Below are 22,650 nucleotides of genomic sequence, written 5' to 3'. Positions count from 1 at the left end.
GTTACTAGTCACTTTGTAGATTTAAGTAAAACATATGATTACTTTTTCCACCACTGATTCTATCCAATCAGGAGAAAGAGAACTCATATAGGATACAGGGTAAAAACTAGTGAGATTTGAGACAGTTTAGTTTGGATCCAATCATCTTAAATCAACTTTGTAACTTCCTCAAAATACACTGTTGCAGGGGCAAGATTAATGGACATTAAATACCATTCATGAAAAGTTATCAATCGCCTCTGTTTTTCGTCCAAAATGAGTGTACTTCATCCTTTTAATACTTTTTATTACACCCTGATTTGTGCTTTTTATGTCTCTGACATGGTCATTTAGTTCTGCTTCTATCTTGAAAACATGCTCTATCTTATGATTTGTCTTCAAGTGATGGTGGTCCTACCTGTTTCTCTGCCTTCTCTGCATCAGCTGACACCATGTCATGGCCCTTATGTTCATCCAAGAGGCACTGATAGCAGATATACTGCCGGTCTGTGCGACAGAACACCTCCTTCAGCTTGCCATGACTGGAGCACATCTTCTCCTGCAGTTTGTTGGTGGCTGGGACCAGCTTGTGGCTCTTCAACGCAGGAACATTGTAGTGACTCTGGAGGTGATTCTCACAGCAAGATACCAGACACACCAGACAAGACATGAGAGCTTTTTGAGGTCTGGCCCCGGTGCAGAAATCACAGGCCACGTCTGCCGAGCACATCTTCTCCTGCAGTTTGTTGGTGGCTGGGACCAGCTTGTGCCTCTTCAACACAGGAACATTGTAGTGAGGCTGGAGGTGAGTCTCACAGTAGTGACTCTGGAGGTGATTCTCACAGCAAGATACCAGACACACCAGACAAGACATGAGAGCTTTGTGAGGTCTGGCTCCGGTGCAGAAATCACAGGCCACGTCTGCTGGACCGGCGTACAGCAGAGCAGCAGGGGCAGAAGGATGACCTCCTGTACTGCTCAGCTTCATCACACCCTGGAAGTAAAGAGAAGAGTTAACACAAACAACAACACAACGACAAATTACTGACATGAGATATACACACACAACTATAAAACATATCAGAAATATAAACATTTATCGCTGTGTAAACACGCTCTCAATTCTTACCAGTCCCTCGGCGCTCATAATGGAAAATGACAAACACAGCAATAACACCCTGGTCACAAGTAACACTGATGCATGCAGAACACACTCCTGTTCAGCAAGCATCCACTCTATTTATATGGGTTGGTCTACCCATGTGGGTGAAACCTTCGGGTGATTAATCATGTGACTTGTGTATTGTCTTAAATGTGGAAACACAGGCTTTAGCACTATTCTATAACAATGGCCACTGTACCCCAGCTCCTTATCTGACCTAATCAATCAACCCTCTCAACTCTCTCATGTGACTCTCATGTGACATGTGCAAAGTCCCCTGATTTCAACACTGTAGGTCAGAGCTGTAGTTTTTAGAATTGTATATATTTGTACTTATTATTATGACTAAATATCCTTCTGAAAATAAGATACAGGAAGGCGCTAGAAGGCCACATGTGCAGGTAATGTCAATACAAACGCCACCGTTACATCATAATAATAGATTATTCTACAGACACGCTGTGAACTTGTAGATCGGCTATTTACGACATGCCCAGAAAGGGGACGCTAGGGTTCATGTGGTTAATATAATGTTTCTGAGGGCAAATGTTAGACTTTTCCTTCTCCTTCCTTTTTGTCTTTCTCTTCACTTATAGATTATAAGTGAAGAGAAACTTCACTCAGTTCCCAATTTAGAAAAAATGAAAAAAATAGCAGATCTACAAGCTTATAGCGCGGCACTCGGTGCCGCGCTATGAGCTTGTATGTCTGCTATTTTTGAATAGCCAAAGAAATCTAAAATGACACAGATACTTTCCTGGCTATGGGTTAAATGGCTTTTTAAAAAAGCCATTTAAGCTATAACTAGGCTAAGTTTGAACTTAGTACGAGGTGGTGCAACTGGCCCCTGGAGCATTAAGAGTTTAACACTCAGGATTACAAAGACATGACTGGGCCAATCAGTGACTGCGTTCCATCTGCTCTCCGTAAAACAGTGAAAAGCAGCCCCCTGATTGGCCCGCTCATTTTCTGATTTCTCATACTCTCTGCCTATGGGCCGAAGTCCAGACTGATACCGTGGAGGAACGTGTGAGTGAGGCCACATCATCAGTCTGTCAATGCCAGGCTAGGTGAACCCGATCATAATGATATAATAAAAAAACATCTGGTGGCCAATTCAGTGATGCCTTATTGCTGTTGTGTCATTGCTTGTCATCTGCATTCTCTTTTGTTTTGTCCTCTCACTTCAGGTTCAGCTGGAGTTGAACCTGAAGTGTTCATGGATTTATTCATTTCATTGTGTGTTATTTCAGGAAACAAGATTAAGTACCTACAGATTAAGTGAGAGAAAAGCCAGTCAAATTGAAGGATGATGAATGAATTCCATTCAGTATTGTGACCTCAGTGGACAGGACAGTGGTACAGTCGACTGGACCTTTGGTTTAACAGCTTTAACTGTCAGGGGACACGTGATCTCATGGTCACATATGAACATGTAACCTAGTGTTCAGTACACTTGTCAATGGAAGCAAACTGGATTTTGCTCAAATTCATCTTCTGAGTTGTATTTCATCTCATCAAGTGTAGCCTATAGTTGATACTGTTAATGTAATTGTTGTACTTTGCAAAACATTTTTTTAACAAGCATGATGCGTCTGCCATAATTTTGAAATATGTATTTCCCAGGGAATCCGTTTTTTCTAAATCGCATACATAATGTCACATTCTGAGACATTATGGTTGAATGATGGACAAAATATGTTTTCCCCCAGATTTCTTTGGTTATTTAGGTCTTGACTTCACTGTAAAAAAACCCCATCTATGACATTGTGTGCTATAAAACCTCTCCTACTGTAATTCATAGCTGTGTTATGTACATGGTCCAGATGAAAAAGCTCAGAACACACAAGTTTCAAATTATACACACTTTTAGCATTGGCTGTTGGTTTACATGGAATAGAAAAGCAAATAGGTGTAGAGACAAAATTATAGGCCTATAATCTTGTATTGTAATTAAAATACGCTAGAAGGTAGACTGACAGACAGACAACTTATGATGAAGAAAAGGTCAGCATTAAAAGGGGAAATGGAATATAGTAAATCTCTGTTCAACAACGGAACGGTCAACACCTCATGTTCTTTCACAACAAAGCAACAGACACTATGCAAGCATAGGCTGTATTCTGGAAGGAAAACAAGGAACCATTCATTAAAAACACTCTCAGACCTCTGAATAGGACCTCATAATAATCACTAGCTTTCCCTTTCCAAGCCTCACTGTGTCAATCTTTTCCAGTGAGAATTTAATGTACGTATTTGTTAAACTTGTGGAATTCTAAAAACAAAACAAAAACAAACAATACTGTGAATGCAAAGTTACATTAAATGAGATTCTGTTTCAGGTTATGTTTCACTTTGGACACGAGGGGGCAGCGTTCACCATTCGTTTGCTTATAGCCATGCAGGATTTTGCTGTCAATACAAATGAAACTAATTTTTTCTTGAGCAAATATCAGAGTAAAGGCATAATGATTTTGTACAATATTTAGTTTGAGGACACTATCAACCCAACAGAGTAGTGTTTCATTCATCTCTTGGTTAAGGTCCACTGCTCTTGAAAAGGACTATGACATGAAAAGTACAGCTTAATATATTAATGATTTATTGGATAAACTTAGGCTTGTTCAAGCTCACATTCAAACTATCAGAAATACTGTATTGTCGCTGTTATGCAGAAAACCTTTATCTCCATATTTCAACTTTATATGATTTTTTTCTTAAAATAAATAATACTTTGTGGTGTGACACTGTTGCACAAAAGTAGTGAAAATAACACATTTTGTTAAACATAGCAAAAAATAAATCATATTTTTGTTTAATGGCCAAAATAGGGACAGCAGAACTATTTGGAGCGTACACACATGAGAAGATATAGTCACACAGGACTCCAGCTGATATTAGTATAGTTCTGACTGGAACTACAGTTTACAGGAAACACTGTAGTCCAAGTAGTCTATAGGAGGAACTGGTATTCACCCTGTGATGTCACAGAGTAAACATTCAAAATTCAAAATAAAAACATAGAAGCACTGCCAAATCATCTTTATTTTGTCCTCCACTTCATGAAAACAGGATTTGGGTTTAAAATCAGGGAAGTGGCCTTTTAAGTCTGTCTGTGATTTTCATCAATGTTTAACTGATGAAAAGCATTAAAGAGAGCTTGTGACTAAATAAACTAAACAAAATGAGACAGCAAATGTACTTAGGACTTATATATTCAATATTATTTTTAACCACTTAAAAACCCCAGCATCCGTATTGTGGTCACAGAAAATAGCAGATCGACAAGCTCACAACGCGTCGCAGCTTGATCGGCTATTTTCAGCGAAAGCTTTCCCCAATAACCCAAAACAGAAAAGACACTAGTATTGAGCCCTGAGGGACTCTGGTTACCCATATGGGGTTTAAGTGGTTAATAAACATGATATGTGTCTGCCATAATTTTGAAATATGTATTTCCCAGGGAATCAGCATCTGAAATATAATCATTAGTCTACTGTGCATGCATAAATATGTCGCATTCTGAGATATTATGATTGAATGATGTTTTTAGAAAAACAATATTTTTTTCCCCAGATGTTTTGGTTTTGTAGGTCTTGACTTCACTGGACATAAAAAACAGGGTTTTTTTCTATAGGGGCCAAACTGACTTTGATAAAGTGAGTGAAGGGCCACACATTGGAATCTTTAATTGAAACTTGAAACACATAGTGGTGAATTACAGTATGTTAAAACTGCATGAATTTGATAGACACGATAGACTCATTTATAATAGGGTCAAGTATAATTTTTTTTTTTTTAGCTGTGCTGTCTGTATCACTCACTTTATCAAACATATTCCCTATTTTGCACAGCGTCTTATGGCTTATTTTATTTTTTATTCTGAAAACCATTTTAAAATAGCGAAAATAGCATCACCGCAGATCAGCTACCGTATTTTGTAATGTGCAGTTTTAACACTTTGCTAAATTAACCAATTTAAAGGCCTATAATCTTTCATTGTACAGTCTGTTACCAGTTCAATTATGATTATTTTTGGGGGTCACGGCCTGAACAGGTTGAGAACCACTGAGTTATAGATAAACAACAGCCTATTGACTGACTTAGTGACTATTAATTCTCCACTACATCTCAGAGGCAATTAAGGGGTATTTCAGTGATGGGATGAAGTTTTAAGATAGTCAAAGGGTCAATGACCCCAGTACCTAAGATCCCAATGGAAACAAGACCGCAAGGACTTTTGTGTGTTTGACTGTACTCGTGCTGTTTTTACATTTCTGTCCAATAAAAATTTAAAAAGGGTAAGTACTAAAGTAAAGTAAAACTAACTCCAAATTGTACTTAAGTACAGTACTTGTACATGTACTTAGTTAGTTACACCACTGGTCTATTGTACTATTGAGGAAGTGATGTGAACTTGAACACGTCTTCTATTTTGCTGAAGAAGTTCTAATAAACTGACTGAAGAAAAGAGACAGTTCATTCACCATTGTGCAACGGGAAAATAAGTAATAAATGATACAAAGTCCAGTTGTAATCCAAAGTTAATAAGTCATTAACCCATGATATGTCATGTAAATGATGTCATTCATTATGAATCTATGTGTGGAAGCCTCTGATGGAAAGTAATTACATGTATATAAAACATGTATTGAAGATTACTGGCAACATTGTTTAAGTGTACAATTAGTAAAACATAAAAAGTGGATAAAAGCAAACTCAGCATTATATATTTACACTATGTATAATATTTAATTATTATCATTGTGCAGGGAACAATGTAGCATAGACAAAAGTTTGACTTTTACACACATATTTTTATAAATGATTAAATCGAATAACCGTTGACACACAATACCCTATTGACACATTGAGGAGTAAGACATTACACCAGTGGTTCTCAAACCTTTCAGGCCGCGACCTCCCAGAATAATCATATTTGAACTGGGGACCCCCCAAGATAATATTTGAACTGGGGACCCCCCAAAATAATATTTGAACTGGGGACCCCTGAAAAGAATCATATTTGAACAGAGGACCACCCACCCTGACAAGCACTTGGAATTGCAGGAGTGGAAGCATTACATTTAGTGTAACTCCATTAATATTGTGAAAATAGCAGATCTACAAGCTCACAAAGCCTCGCGTTGCAAGGGGTTGTGAGCATGTAGATATTTGCATGCAGCTATTTTCAAATTTTCTGTCTCTAAGTCAGGTAATATTTGGCCAATGTTTGACCAGTTTTTATAGTATAGTTTGTTGATTACTTTTGACGCAGTAATGCCATGTTTTATTTGATTTTTTAAGAGGTATTCAATAGGTCTTAAAAGTCCTTAAATTGTCACTTTAGAAATGTGCAGATACCCTGTATACACTATACATACTGTATGTTGTTTACTGTTGAGTGAGAAAACAATGTTGCACATTAAGCATATCATCATCATTTGGGGACCCCCTGGGGGTCCAGACCCACAGTTTGAGAACCACTACATTTAGTATAACCAATGTACACAGACTGACAGAGGGCTCTGTAGTAATATCAACAAGATAACAGGGCATACTGTATAATGATTGTCTGCAGCAGGCTTATTAAAGAAATGCAATGAGCGGAACACAATGGATTGATTGATCATGATGTTGTAGTATACTGTACACATCATTCTTACACATGCTTTATCTAGAAGAGAAAATCTATCATCAAATGAAGAAAACAAAGTTTTTAACTGAGTATCATCATCAGTATTCTTAACATGTCTACCATGTCTTACACAGCTCTGCTGTATCTCCATAGTAACAAGGCCCTATCCCTGGATAGAGAGGTTGTGTGAACGTGGTTTGAACTGTGTGTAGGAGGGTCATTGTGTCAGAAACACTGTAGAAGGACAGAGTACCTGCCTTGTGGTCCAGGTACACCCCCACTCTGGAGGAGAGAGGCCCTGACACTTTAGTGTTAACACTGTTGTGTTTGAACAGGTAGTCTTTACCAGAGCACCATAAACACCAGGATTTATCATTGTATCCAAAGTAGGTTTGTCTGCTGATGTCTTTATAACAGACTGCTATATAAACCCCTTTACCACTCCACTCTACTTCCCAGTAACAACGTTCAGACAGACCCTCTGTACACATCACCTGAAAGCTAGCAAATCTCTCTGCATGATGAGGGTAAGGTTGTTGTTGTTGTGTAAAAGTCACCTTCCTCTTCTCCTCTGACAGGGAGAGACGTGTGTCTATTGTGTTCATGTCCAGAGACAGAGGAGAGGAATCTGTGAGAACACACGACAAAAGAGAATTCAAACCTCATGAACCTTATTGTGTTTAGAGTTAGTCTCTCAGATCAAACTCATTAGAGCTTTAAATAACAACATATCAGAATGAAACTTCAACGTTCAGAACCTGCATCAACATGGACTCACATTGTAAAAAGTCCTTTCTGGTCTGAGGCTCCGCTGGATGTAAAACATCAACTGGAGACACAAGAAAACAGTAAAGGTCATCATGACATTGTAAAGGATTTCTATGTCCACACAAAGGGTCAAATCCAATAGACTTTACTGCTGACTTCAGGCATGTAAAACATACAGCGTGAGCCTACAGGAGGTCACAACATACGACTGACGTAAAAGACAACAGACCTGCTTTACGGCAGTGTCGTAACGTAGCTCTCTTAAAGGCACAGTCACATATATAGCATATGACAAGACATCATACTGAAGAATGGATTAAACTGAAGTTCCAAGGGTTTTGTCAAAAAGTTTCAAGCTATTATAGCTTGATAGTAATCATTGCTATTATATAGTGTTTGTTCAGTAACAGCTGTCTCCCCAGCTCTTCAGAAAATACATTTTCAGGTGGGTTTCACATTTCATTCAATCAGGAGAGAGCACTCCTCAAGATAATTTATTAAGAACGAAAATATAATAAAAATGATAATAAATAATAATAAATATTATATGGTGCATTTATATACTGTAGCGGGTGACATGAAACACAGGTCACACTAATCTACTGCCCGCCATACTACAGGCTTTAGTAGCCTTCCCAGACATACTTCCACCTGTACAAACTGTTTCAACAATTACAAATGTACTGTACAGTATAGGGGCCGGTTAAAACACAATAAAGACATTTAAATCTAACCCTTCTTCTTCTTTCGTGTAACGTCAGAGGTCCAACTCTGTGTCGTGTAGCCATGCCCGCATCTCTGGTCCAAGGTCGAAGAGGCTGGCTTCCGAGGGTGGTCTATATAAGGGACAGATGGTGATTCAATCTAACCCTAACCTCTCCTTTGAGAAATATTCTTGCTTAAATTCTTCAATGTTTCTGTCCAATCTGACAGACAGCCAACCTGTGTACCATCAGTCTGCTCCAGTTCAAATATCTCCAGTTGCCTTCTGACTTCATCAATCCATGTTTACTATGATGGCTGGTTAGAAAAACAAGAAACACATTTAAATCTCACCTCTCTTTGATATCTCTGGCCAAGTTGTCTTCAGGATGTTGTCTAGTTGGTCTCTCAGACCAGACACCACATCAATCACATCTGTGAAGGACCTCACAGGACAGATGACCACACTGGGTGAGACTGGAGATCCACTGGAACTGGAGAGAGACTGGAAACTCTGGAGAGAGACAAGTAAACCAGTATAGACAGGGATGGAAGATCATAAAACCAAGAGATCAATAAATTGGTACATTGACCACACACACACACACACACACACACACACACACACACACACGGCCACACGCACACAAATGATGATTTAATTTGTCTCTAATTCTCATGCAAATAATTGCGATTAACAATGTGATTGTGTTTTTGGTATTGAATATATAAATAAAAAATATACATTTCCGTTCCAATCTATGAACACAAATTGTACAGGGCAGATATTGAATAATTTTATACTTTCAAAATATTTGACAAAATAGTGGAAATAGACAATCTACAATCTACAAGCTCAGAAGCTGATCTTGTAGATCTGCTATTTTTGGAAAATGTTTACAATTATGACAATTGTGGAAAATAATTGTGATTATCTCAAATAATTGTGATTAGGCAATTATGTAATAATTGTGACAGGCCTAATTCTGACAATATTATTGTGGTCTGTACTCCACAACTACTGTATCTAGCAACTATATTAGTATTAGTAACTACCAGCATTAATAATGTCATGTTATGTAATATACTATGATGTAATAATAATATGACATGATGGAATGAGATGAAAGAGATGAAATATGAAGCTGATTTCTCCTAAATGAGTCAAAATCAAACAGTAAAATGCCATGTGTGGAACCTGAATGAAAGTGATGATGTCATCAGTGTTGGACAGCTCCTCCAGGTCAGCATGTCTCCTCTCCAGCTGCTCCATGTGGTCCTCCAGCTGCCTCAGGAGAGCCTCAGTCTGAGCCACTGCAGTCTGCTGCTGATCTCTGATCAGTTCTTTAAGCTCACTGCGTCTTCTCTCAATGGAGACCATCATCTCACTGAAGATCCTGTCACTGGCCTCCACTGCTGCTTCTGCAGAGCTCTGCTTCACACACACACACACACACACACACACACACACACACACACACACACACACACACACACACACACACACACACACACACACACGCACACGCACACGCACACGCACAAAGGAAGAAAGAAACTCTTAGTTATAAGTTCTCATGTAAGTGTAGAACTTTGTGGGGAATACATTCAGTCACAACATAAGTATTGTTGGCCATTCCAGAAGTTCCATGATATGATGGATTCTTTACTGTCACTGTTCTTTACTGTCATTCTGGGTACTTTAGTGCAGGGACCCCCAGGGGTCCTTCAGGGGGTTCCAGGGGGTCCCCCCAAAAATCTGTTAATATACCATCAACATCTGTTTAACCAAAAAATCTGTTTAACCACTTAAAATAGCCTAAAATTCTACAAGTTCACAACACACGGCGAACGTTGTGATGCGTTGTGAGCTTGTAGATCTGCTATTTTCAAGAACATCTTGATAGAATGTGAAAACATTTGAATAACTTTGTAACATTTTAACAACACAAATCTTATATGTGGATTGCTGGCACATACATATTTTCAAATGTGGGTCTGCAGCCAAATACATATTAATTGGGGGTCCTTGACATGAAAAGGCTTGAGAACCACTTCTTTAGTGCTTCTGATGACACAAGGCACTGTGTCATCCATATACAGTAGCATCACAGTAAACACAAGAACAAGAACTATTATCATAACATCAGCTCACGTTCAGGGCCTCCATGACCCGTCTCAGGTCTTTCAGCTCCTTCTTTTTCTCCTGGATCTTCTGCTGGACTTCCTCCTGCATTGTCACCAGCTGTTTCTTTAAGAAACAGGAAGAGACAGTTTGGCTTGTAAACAAAGCACATTTTCAAGTCGGGATACCAATTCTATCCAATCAGGAGAAAGAGAACTCATACAGGATACGAGGTAAAAACAAGTGAGATTTGGATCCACACATCATCTTAAATCAACTTGGTAACTTCCTCAAAATACACTTTTGCAGGGAAGATGAATTAACTCATTCAATCTGGGAACGCATCTGTGTCATTTTAGATTTTATCCAAATAGCAGATCTACAAGCTTGTAGATCTGCTATTTTAGAAAAATCTTTAACATTTGTACAAATCTTTGAATACATTTTTGGAAACAACATTTTTAACTCAAATCTTTGCTTCTGGGGGTCCCTGGAACAACATATTTTGATGGGGATCGGCGGCCTAAAACAACATTTTGGGGAGTCCTTGACAAGAAAAGGTTTGAGTGCCACTGATATAGCAACAATAGTTTTTCAGATAATGAAGACATTTGTTGAGACATATGACAGTTACAAATGTTCGCTTTAAGAAATATGTATTAAAAGATTTGCACAAATCTTCACGATTTTTCAAAATGAGCAGATCTACAAGCTCATAGCGCTGCACTCGGTGCCACGCTATGAGCATGTGTATCTGCTATTTTTGAATAGCCAAAGATATCTAAAATGACAGAGAAGCATTCCCAGATTGAATGGGTTACCATATGAAAAGTGATCAATCTCGTCTGTTTTTCATTGGGTCCAAAGGAGTGTACTTCATCCTTTAATACTTGTTATTGTACAACACCCTGGTTTGTGCTTTTAATGTCTCTGACATGGTCATTTAGTTCTGCTTCTTTAAAACATGATCTCTCTTATGATTTGTCTTCAAGTGATGGTGGTCCTACCTGTTTCTCTGCCTTCTCTGCAGCAGCTGACACCGTGTCATGGCCCTTATGTTCATCCATGGTGCACAGATAGCAGATACACTGGCGGTCTGTGCGACAGAACACCTCCATCAGCTTGTCATGACTGGAGCACATCTTCTCCTGCAGTTTGTTGGTGGCTGGGACCAGCTTGTGCTTCTTCAACGCAGGAACATTGTAGTGAGGCTGGAGGTGAGTCTCACAGTAAGAGACCAGACACACCACACAAGACATGAGAGCTTTGTGACGTCTGGCTCCGGTGCAGAAATCACAGGCCACGTCTGCTGGACCGGCGTACAGCAGAGCAGCAGAGACAGAAGACTGCTGACCTCCTGTACTGCTCAGCTTCATCACAACCTGGAAGTAAAGAGAAGAGGAGGGGTGGTCACTCACTGATGACAAATACAACACAGTCATTGTGAGGTTCATGGTGATAAACACAGTGAGACATTACAGGTATTAGTTCATCTAGTAAGATCATTGTAACATTATCTGAACACTGTGGTTCTGAACTTTGCATTCCATAAAGTTGATTTATTTACAGTATGTTGTAAAAATGTAAGCATTTAGTAGAAGCTGTTAGAACTAGAAGATGAATGACATGGCAAGAATAGGGACGCTAGAGTTTAATGATTAACCAGTGACTAATACAGTCAAAGATCAGAGTAAATTACCCTAGTCAACAAAATGACAGCATAAGGTAAGTACTGTAGACTGCAAAGAAACAAAGATAATATCACACCTAGCATCTGTTTCAATGTGCTAATAAACTAAACTAAACTAAACTAAACTAGACTAAAGAGTGACAAGACCAGGAGTCAGATTCGAATTTGGGTCTTTGCGTGGTTTGAGTGGTTCTCAAACCTTCTCATGTCAAGGACCCCCAAATCAATATGTATTTGTCCACGAACCCCCATCTGAAAATATTTTGTGCCAGGGACCCCCACACAAGATTTATGTTGTTAAAATGTTTAAAAAGATTGCATATCGTGTTGTGATGCATTGTGAGCTTGTAGATCAGCAATTTTCAAATAGCTGATGTATAGGGTTACAGTGGTTAAACAGACTGTGATGCTCTATTAACACATTTTATTGGGGTCCCCAGGTGGAACCCCCTCATGGACCCCTGGGGGTCCCCAGACTCCACTTTGAGAACCACTGGTCTAACATGCTATCTAAATAATATTCTTAGTATTTGTGGACAATATCAACATACATAACATAACGTGTAGTAAATAACCAACATATAGTATACCATCTATCACAATAGTCAACAAGGAACATGTAGTTTAATGTGTGGTTGTAACTTGTAAGGTCATCTCACCTCAGCCAGCAAGGTGTTCTTCCTCAGAACAGGTCTGGGACTGAAGCTCTCTCTGCACTGGGGACAGCTGTAGACTCCAGTCTCATCATACTGGTCCCAGTAACCCTCAATACAGCTTCTACAGTAACTGTGTCCACACTGTAGAGTCACTGGTTCCTTTAGAAGGTCCAGACAGACAGAACAACAGCAGAACTGGTCCTGGTCCAGCTCACATGTCTGTTGCTTCTCCTGCTGTTCTGCCATTTGACTGACAACCACGCTCACACTGAGAGAAAACACACAACACTCTGGTTTACTCTGAAGAGAGACTGAGAGAGAAACACACAACAGCTCTGAGTTTCGTTTCTTCTGAAGAGAGACTGAGAGAGAAAACAACAGCTCTGAGTTTCGTTTCTTCTGAAGAGAAGTGGGAGAGGCAAAGGGAGGGACTTCCTGGATGTTTGCAAGAGGCAGTGGTTTTAAAGAGACAGTTTGTGTAGCACAAACAGGTTCAGCTTGTGGTTGAACGTTGTACAGCTGGACTCTCACACTACACCATCATTCCCTGTGGAAAAGCCTGGTGGTGGTGACACAAGGTTACAAGATAATCAGGGGTATTTATTTGGGGTAGAGTATGGCAGAAAATTTGTATTTTAGTAAAATATCTCGACTTTCTCACTAGTTCCACACTCTCTCCACTTCCTCCAGACTCCAGTGAGCTCATATATTATAGTGAAACACTCTAATATCCTCTAGGATTACAAATAAGTCATGGCAAGACAGGAGAGCTTGATCATAATAAAGGGGAAACCTGAAAATTACACAAGGTTGACATCTGGTGGCTAAGTGATGCCTTATACAGTAGCTGTTGTGTCATTGCTTGACATCTGCATTCTATATTTTTTTGTCCCCTCACTTCAGTTGCACCTGAAGTGTTCATGGAATTATTCATTGTGTGTTATTTCAGGAAACAAGATACATATTTCACCAGCTGCATTGTCAAATTGAATGATGAATGAATTCCATTCAGTATTGTGACCTCAGTGGACAGGACAGTGGTACAGTCGACTGGACCTTTGGTTTAACAGCTTTAACTGTCAGGGGACACAAATGCATCTTCTGAGTTGCCTTTCATCCTATCAAGTGTAGCCTATAGTTGATACTTTAGACAGTAAATGTTCTACATTGCACAATAGTTTTTTTAATAGGCATGATGCATCTGCCATCATTTTTGAAATATGTATATCCAGGGAATCAGTTTCTGATATATAATCATTGTCTAATTTACATGCATATGTCACCATATGAGATTGTTTGATTGAACTATTTTGTCTTTGGAAACAACCCCCCCCCCACTACAGTAATTCATAGCTGTGTTATGTACATGGTCCAGATGAAAAAGCTCAGAACACACAAGTTTCAAATTATACCCACTTTTAGGCACTTGCTGTTGGTTTACATGGAATAGAAAAGCATTTATAGGTATACAGACCAAATTGTAGGCTTATAATATTTCATTGTACAGTCTCTTACCTCCTAGTGTATAATTACAACTTAATAAAAGGTCAGCATTCAAGGAGGAAATGGACTACAGTAACTCTCTGTTCTACAGCAGAACGGTCAACACCTCATGTGCTTTGACAGCAAAGCAACAGACAATATGCAAGCATAATGCTACTGTATTCTGGAAGGAAAACAAGGAACCATTCATTAAAAACACTCTCAGACCTCTGAATAAGACCTCATAATAATCACTAGCTTTCCCTTTCCAAGCCTCACTGTGTCAATCTTTTCCAGTGAGAAGTGCATGTATTTGTTAAACTAAAAATTAATAAATACATAAAATAAGATAAAATCAAATAAACAATAGTGTGAATGCAAAGTTGCATGGGATTTAAAACGTTAGGGATTAAAAACGCCCCAATCTCAATGGGCTTTTTACACAAAAAATTACCTGGAAAAGGTTGGCTATGGCCGTTTTTAGCCCAGTGGTTTTGGTGCAAAACAAATGCTTGCAATGGATTCAGAATCATAAAAACACCCTAGTTTGACCCCTCACATGCTACTTAAAACAGAATATTTTTTTAACGTTTTCCACGCATAAGGTTATGGTGGGTTCCCCAACTTTCAGCAGCTGTCAAAAATTCCCCTAGGGAAACTGCATTTCAGTCTTTATGAGATGTGTTACTAGACACTTTTACAAACACATTGGTGAAGACATTTCTTGGTAAGGAATTTATTCCAAGATATTTTTAATATCCCCTGACTATTGCAACAAGCAACTACTTGGGAACCATTATCCCCAATGGCAGTTGCAAGGAGTTGCATTGGTGCGGTCTGGCCTTTACACAAGAAAATAAGAGACGAGTTAGGGGTATATAGATGGGGGGGGGGGAGGTTCTTGTGTTGTTCCAGTGAACAAACATTGAATTAATTGCCGTGTTCTCAGATACTATGTTTTACCAAATCAAAGAATTGCAGTAGTACAGTAGGTCATGAATCATGACAGGGCAATGTGAAAGATATTAACCTTTTGAATTTGAAACATTTCTTTGGCTCATATCAGGAATTACCTTTGGGTATGTCTCTTTAATGTGTCCCTGTAGCTACAACTAAAGAGGGATCCTTTATAAACACATTGGTGAAGAAATTTCTTGGTAAGGAATTTATTCCAAGATTTGACATTATTCTGATAATATTCCCTGACTACAAGGAGTTGCAAGGAGTTGCATTGGTGTGGACTGGCCTTAACTTATAGCTACTATTTTCAGATTGACATGGAAGCATAAACCATACGCCCAAATGCATACAGTGTATGCTATTCAAAATTAAACACTTTATTTTTTCCAACGCCAATTGTGGCAATTCTTCATTCTTCTTCATTCTTCATAAGTAGAAAACAATATACAAAATAAAGCAGCATTTTGAGATTTACATGGACCGTACAAACACCACTGTTAACTCTTGGTGCAAAATGTAAATCTACTAGTGTTTGAGGGGATAATTTGTTAGGTGATGGAGTTTAAAGAAACTAAGACTGGTCTGCAAAAAAAGACCCAGATCAAAACATGCTTTTCAAGTATGGTCCTTGTAGCCCAACACCAGGTGTAGCTCATGTACAAAAAGTCATAGAACTGCAGTCCATTCTGTTATCACAGGAACTGGTCCTTAGTTCAGCATAAATCATCACTGCTATAAACGGAAAATAATGTGTCAAAAATAGGCAAACGTTTGTCGAAAATAGGTGAACATTTGGCAAAAATAGCAAATCTACAAGCTCAAAATGCGGTGCAAGATGATTTGTATTTATATTAGGATAAATTTGCGCGACTGTAAAGACCAAACGGAAGTGGGGAGGAGGCTTCACATCCGCTTTATATTCTGCTCATGATCAGAACTTCCGAGTCCCAGACTGTGTGACCGGAAACATTAGAAAATTGTGGGAGGCAACAGTCTGGCCACGCGAGACTATACAACCATGTACCGTATAAGGCATTGGTTCTCAAAGTGTGGTCCGGGGACCCCCAGGGGTCCTTGAGAGAGTTCCAGGGGGTCCCCAGCTAAATGATGGATAGTTAGGAACCAAATGGACCCTCAGGGTCTGCAACTCTGAGTGTGAACAAATGGAACCTAATGGACCTTAACAGGTCCATTTGGTTCCATTTATACACTCAGAGTTAAATTAACATTGATTTTACAATATAAATTGGGGTCCCAGAGATAGAAATGCCATTAAATGGGGGTCTGTACCCTAATGCATGTCAAATTGGGGGTCCTTGACATTAAAATGGCTGAGAATCACTGCTAGAGCCGTAAAACTCTTCTCTTATGGGGGTCCCTGGCATATCTTTTCAAATGGGGGTCCGTGGGCTAATAAGTGTCAATGTGGGGGTCCTTGACATGAAAAAGTTTGAGAACCACTGGTATAAGGTTTAAGTGGTTTAAGACGTGAGAGTAAATATTCAAATGTACATGCTCTGGGCAGCAGAGTTCTATGACTGCCACTGGCCATACTTTTTAGAAAAACTAAATTTGGTACTTTTGTTTCATGGCATTAGAGATGATGTCCGATCTCTACATCACCATTGGCTGAGATTGTGGCAACTTGTGCAATCTCCTCTGGGGTTGTGACAGGCTTGGACAGCTTCTTCAGCAGGTTGATCACAGCATCCACAGCCATCATCATGACGCCATGACGGATCTCCACCAGGATGGCTGTGTCAAAGCCCTCCTTGGCGATGATGGCACGTGCCAGGACCGTGCCATGTCCGTGGCCGTGCCATCACCAGCCTCCTCGTTGGTGTTGTTGGCCACGTCCTGCACCAGCTTGGCGCCAATGTTCTTATATCTGCTCTGCTCCATCATCACATAATGTGTGTGGCCAGTGGCCACAGTCACACCATACTTGGGTCACCTATGGGCTACCCCAGCCTTGCTGAGACCCCATGGTGACAGCAACAGCATCGGCAAGCAGATCTTTGTCCTTTTCGTAGGCAAAAGTGTGTTGACAAAAAAATTGCAAACTAAATAAATGACGGCAGCCTTTTCCTTTATGTGTGGGTGTTTGTGTGTAAGTCAATATACAAGTAGTATGTGTGTGGTTGATTTTCTATGTGTGTCTTTATCTTTGTGTGTGTGTGTGTGTGTGTGTGTGTGTGTGTGTGTGTGTGTGTGTGTGTGTGTGTGTGTGTGTGTGTGTGTGTGTGTGTGTGTGTGTGTGTGTGTTTATGACAGTGGTCCTTGGTATACTGTACAGTTGGTAGACCGTCCTGCTCAGAGCTGGCCCGACGTTCCTGAAAAACCAAAACACAAAAGTAACAAGGGTAATGTTGAGGTGTGCATGGTCAAGCCACATGGCTGCCAAACTTGACAACATCTTACATCATCTACAGTAGGACACTGTTTCCTTACCTGCTTCTCGATTATTCGTTTATAAGTCGGTTATTGGTTCTAACTATCGGTTCCGACATATTTTCGGTTAATCTTCCCAGCCCTACTCTGAGCCTAAAGACCATACATTATGGGCGTGCCAGCTTGTTCACAAAATGCTTCATGGGAATTGTAGGAATGCACAGAAGGACTGTATTGTCAAACAAATAAATATATATATAATACAATGCAGCACAAAGCATAACAATGGAATTGAATCAAAAATTAATCCTGCAAACCTTTTGAGTTTCCCGTATCGGATAGAAGAGAGGAGTTTCTCTTTCTCTGCTTCACTCCTGCATTGTTCATAGGCTGTGAGAAGACTGGAGAGAGAGAGAGAGAGAGAGAGAGAGAGAGAGAGAGAGAGAGAGAGAGAGAGAGAGAGAGAAAGACAGAGAGAGAGAGACAGAGAGACAGACAGACAGACAGACAGACAGAGAGAGAAAGAAAAACAGAGAATAAGTGATTACCTGTTCATTACCTCTTTTGTCTCTTTTACATGAGCAATGAATTGTTATATACTGTAGGTCAGGGAAACTGTCATAAATGGGACTTCTTTTGTTTTCCAGTAGTCATAGTTCAAATGTGAGCACTCCCCACTGGAATAAGAAATCCATGACAGATTTTCCACACATGTTCATGTGCTCACCCCAGCGACCACAAGACAGTGGAGAAGGGCACGCATTTTAATTACTGTACATAGATGAGATTCAGAGGGTGAAAACACATTTATTTATTGCGTGCAATAGGAAAAACGTCAAAAACAGAGATAGTGAGGCCAAAAGACAGAACAAGGTCCAGTGTGTAGCCCTTTTCATGAGTGGGGCCGGTAATAGATCTGGTGAGATTAAATGACTCAAGGAGATTAAAAAAGTCTTTAACTAGGGGTCGAGATTCACAGCAGACGTGAATATTCATGTCCCCACAAATTATGATGTGATCGTATTTTATCATTATCCCGGATAGAAAGTCTCCAAATTCGTTAATAAAATCCTTGGATTTTGGGGGGCGATAGACCAGGGCAAAGAGCACAGGGGAGGATAGATTTAGCTCAAACAGTTGGAGTTCAAAGCTGGAATAGCCTGTGGCTGGAGTCAATCGACATGATAGGTGGGATTTATAGACTGTAGCTAGACCACCACCTATGCCTAGGGGCTTTAACCCTGTGCCACCCGAACGACCCTATTTATTTATTTATTTGCTAAAACATATTGTATTATATTTTGTTAATTTCCGTGCAGCACATAGAATAATGAGGATTCATGGTGAATCTCTAGATTCAGTACCATATCACATGCGCTGCAGATGTGGCCCTTTGTGTTCCATGCATGATTGCTTGAAAGAAACGATAGCCAGCAGCACTCACGTTCTGTCCATATCAAAGCACCCTGCAAGTTTTTTTTATATGTTTTTTATGTTTGTGCACGCATTCCTTCTATTTGATGCTTGAGAGAAACAAACATGAAAAGAAAGTTTACAATAATGCGCACAGCACACACACACACCTTGTTCTTGACCGATTCGAGGTTGAACTCGGCAAAGGAGATGAGAGAGGAGGAAGGGTTTTCTCTGGACTCTTCTACCTCACTCCCTCCATCCACCTCCAGCTCTCTGGAACGACAGAACAGGGTCTTGTTTGGAGGAGAGGAGCAGAGAAGGAGGAGATTAAGAGAGAGGATAAAAAGACAGTTGTTGAATTGTATATTATATTGCATACATACACAAGATGTTATGTATGTATTTAGAGGAGTCAACTTTAACTTTTACGTGTGTGTGTGTGTGTGTGTGTGTGTGTTGGTGTGTGTGTGTGTGTGTGTGTGTGTGTGTGTGTGTGTGTGTGTGTGTGTGTGTATGTGTGTGTGTGTGTGTGTGCACGTGCGCGCACACACATGTGTACTTTACACACATGTGTACTTTACACACACACACACACATTGCCCAGGTACTACTGCATAGGTTTTATCCCGTCCATTCATCCTCTCTTCATTCCATTCCTCTCGTACCGTTCTCTCTGTAGTACTTCTGTAGTTTTTCATCCAGTATTTTACAGATTCCGTCCCCAAAGTTCTGGAGGATCTTGGCCTCTCTGGCGTTCTGCAGCGGTAGAGGGTACCGTGTCAAGGAGCCGATGGCCTGGCGAAGAGACACAATTAAACGTCTGTTCATTTCAACGATACCGTAGTTTGCACTGAGCCGTTTGGTACAAGGGCCACAGTGCTTTGTTTACACATTACTGACTGAATTATTCATTGGAATAATTCTATAAAGGGGGGGGGGGGATTAACTCTCGCTTAGATTATGTAAAATAATATTTTTCATATTCTTATTGCACCTCAACGTGGTACCCCAGGCTGAGACAGGACACACAACGTGCGCAGCCCCTCCCTCCTCCAAAGAAGAGGGAACACTCTACCGCAGGGGTCTTCAACAGGGGGTCCGGGACCCCTAGGGGGTCCTCAGAGTTACTACAGGGGGTCCGCCAAATCTTTGTGTGATAGGATTTCTTTTTTTTTACCTTAACCACTTGAACGCTAGCATCCTCTTTTGTGAGGAGATCTTTGGCCAAAAATAGCAGATCTACAAGCTCACAACGCCGAGTCGCGCTGCGAGGCGTTGTGAGCTTGTAGATCTGCTATTTTTGGCAAAGAGGCTATAGGTGTAGAGGGAAAAAAGAGCAGACTAAGTAAAAAAAAACTTTAATCTGAAACACAATTTTATACAATATGGAGTAGGGGGTCCCTGCTTCATCTCTCTCAGCTAGGGGGTACTTGGCCTGAAAACGTTGAAGACCCCTCTACCCACATTTGCCAGCCTGTACTCCGCCGAGACACACCTGGCTCATTAGCATGCCAACACCAACACACTTTTAGCTCGTTGGATATAGCAGTATCTGGCAGTCTAGAACAGTTGTTCTCAACCTATGGGTCGGGACCCCCCACACGTGATTTTTTTTCATCAGGGTCCCCACTCCCCTGATGACAATGAAGTGACAATTTAAGGACTTTTAAGACCTTTTTAATACCTCAAAAAAAAGAAAAGAAAAAGAAAGAAAGAAAAGAATAAGACCATTGCTGCATCAAAAGTAATCAACAAACTCAACTCAAATGTCTTTCTCTCTCTCCCTGTTGTGTTTCCTGTCCATTCTCTACTATAAACTAAACTAAAAAATATCTTCTTTATTTTTTTAAATGACCAAGGTTAACCAAAGTGCTATACAGATCAAAACAAGGCAACAGAATAACATGCAAGTAGTAAAATACAAACGAAAATAAGCTAAATAGGTGCCTTGACTTCACCTGACCTAACCTCAGACCCCAAGCTGTTCCCTAGCAACGCAACTCCGCTGCCGTCCCTCCAGACTATGGGATGATGACTAGACCGTGCAGGTGGGCGTGGCCCAACGGAACGGAGCCAACGTGCAAAGGAAGCGAGTCGATCTGACGTCTCTGAGCGAAGAATGGAGGTAAAACTGGGATTAAAAACAACATATGAAACGTCCCACGGTCCCACAAATACAATGATAGCATTATTGCTGGCAAATGTGCCTTTGAATAGACAGTGAATGTAGCTCTGATTTGTTGATAGATTCATTTTCCGCTTGGTGTGCACTGTGCACTTGATAGCAGCAGATCATAGTCCGTTAAAATGAATGATAAGATTAGGCAATAATAGGCACAGTATGATCCAAGTTTTTACTCATGTTCAAAATACTATGCAGATTTTGTTGAGGTGTCCCTCGACGAAATCTGCATATTATTTTGAACAAATAATCAAATAAATAATAATTTCTCAGTTATAATGTATCAGAGTGCAATACACCTTTCCAACCGATAGGGTCGGGTAGTTGATAGCCCCTACGGAACCTCTCCCTCCGCTAAGTAGCTCCGAGATGCGGTCCCTCTTTAATTCCTGCCGGCTGCGGTTGACATTTTCGCACATTTTCCAGTTTTACATGTTTCTTACCCCTTTCTGCACATCGTATCCAAAAAGCAAAGCAATTGCGCCACTCTCTCAGATGTTTTAAGTTCTAGCGGAACATAACAGCTTCCAACGTGTTGAAGAAAGTATTTAATTTGCCTCGGTTTTCATCCGGTTACATGTTTTTAAGACATTGCGCAAGAGTTGCGCCCGTTGAGATAACATTACTGATGACCCTACTGGTCAAATGTTGAATTGCAACTTCTAATGCAAAATATTATGGAACCGGATGAAAACCGAGGCAAATTAAATACTTTCTTCAACTCGTTGGAAGCTGTTATGTTCCGCTAGAACTTAAAACATCTGAGAGAGTAGCGCAATTGCTTTGCTTTTTGGATACGATGTGCAGAAAGGGGTAAGAAACATGTAAAACTGGAAAATGTGCGAAAATGTCAACCGCAGCCGGCAGGAATTAAAGAGGGACCTCATCTCGGAGCTACTTAGCGGAGGGAGAGGTTCCGTAGGGGCTCGGTAGTTGAATGCATATGACGAAAATAGGGAGAAAATGGCCACCGATCGGATTAAAATGTTTTTTATTGAACATTACGGAAGATACGGGTACTTCTGAGGGCCCGTACATAATTGTAACATCCGTGGCCATGGGTTAAGCACTTTATATTTGAAATGTGAATGTTTATAGATGTACGGACCAAAAAGGGAGAAAGTGCAAACACCAGGTTGAAGTTCATCCATGACTGTAATCACTGTATACATGTATTCCACAGCCATATGCCCTCCTGTGTCGGTGACTCATCATTGTAGCGCTGCTGACTGTTATACCTGATAATTAATTGCTGCGACTTGATGTCAGCTATTGTCATCTACTGTCATATCCATTTGAAGGTTCTGGCAGAAAACGTGTGTTTATTTATATCTTCACTTTCCCACGAGTTTCACATGGACCTCAACCACATCATGACATTTCTCCAGTGAGCTGAGCACGTATTACGAGCAGTGGTGTAAAGTAACTAAGTACATTTACTCAAGTACTGTACTTAAGTACAATTTTGAGGTACTTTCACTTTACTGGAGTATTTCCAA

The 22,650-nt window shown here is 40.2% G+C and overlaps 1 protein-coding gene across 1 annotated transcript; it reads right to left on the bottom strand.

The window, feature by feature from the left end:
• Nucleotides 1-5,866: 5,866 nt before the first annotated feature.
• On the bottom strand, nucleotides 5,867-16,888 carry LOC308101564 (tripartite motif-containing protein 16-like; the record flags this gene model as incomplete). The annotated part of the gene is made up of 6 exons (XM_080450985.1): nucleotides 5,867-7,399; nucleotides 9,454-9,711; nucleotides 11,388-11,690; nucleotides 12,730-12,988; nucleotides 13,252-13,279; nucleotides 16,786-16,888. 6 exons carry the CDS (start codon nucleotides 16,886-16,888, stop codon nucleotides 6,896-6,898), a joined length of 1,455 nt encoding a protein of 484 aa, XP_080307111.1. The 3' UTR covers nucleotides 5,867-6,895.
• Between the last annotated feature and the right edge of the window lie 5,762 nt (nucleotides 16,889-22,650).

Source organism: Gymnoscopelus braueri (genome assembly GCF_963280865.1).
Source record: "Gymnoscopelus braueri genome assembly, chromosome: 15".
NCBI lineage: Eukaryota > Metazoa > Chordata > Actinopteri > Myctophiformes > Myctophidae > Gymnoscopelus > Gymnoscopelus braueri.
Note: the sequence above shows the minus strand (reverse complement) of the source record. Positions and strands in the feature narration are given on the sequence as shown.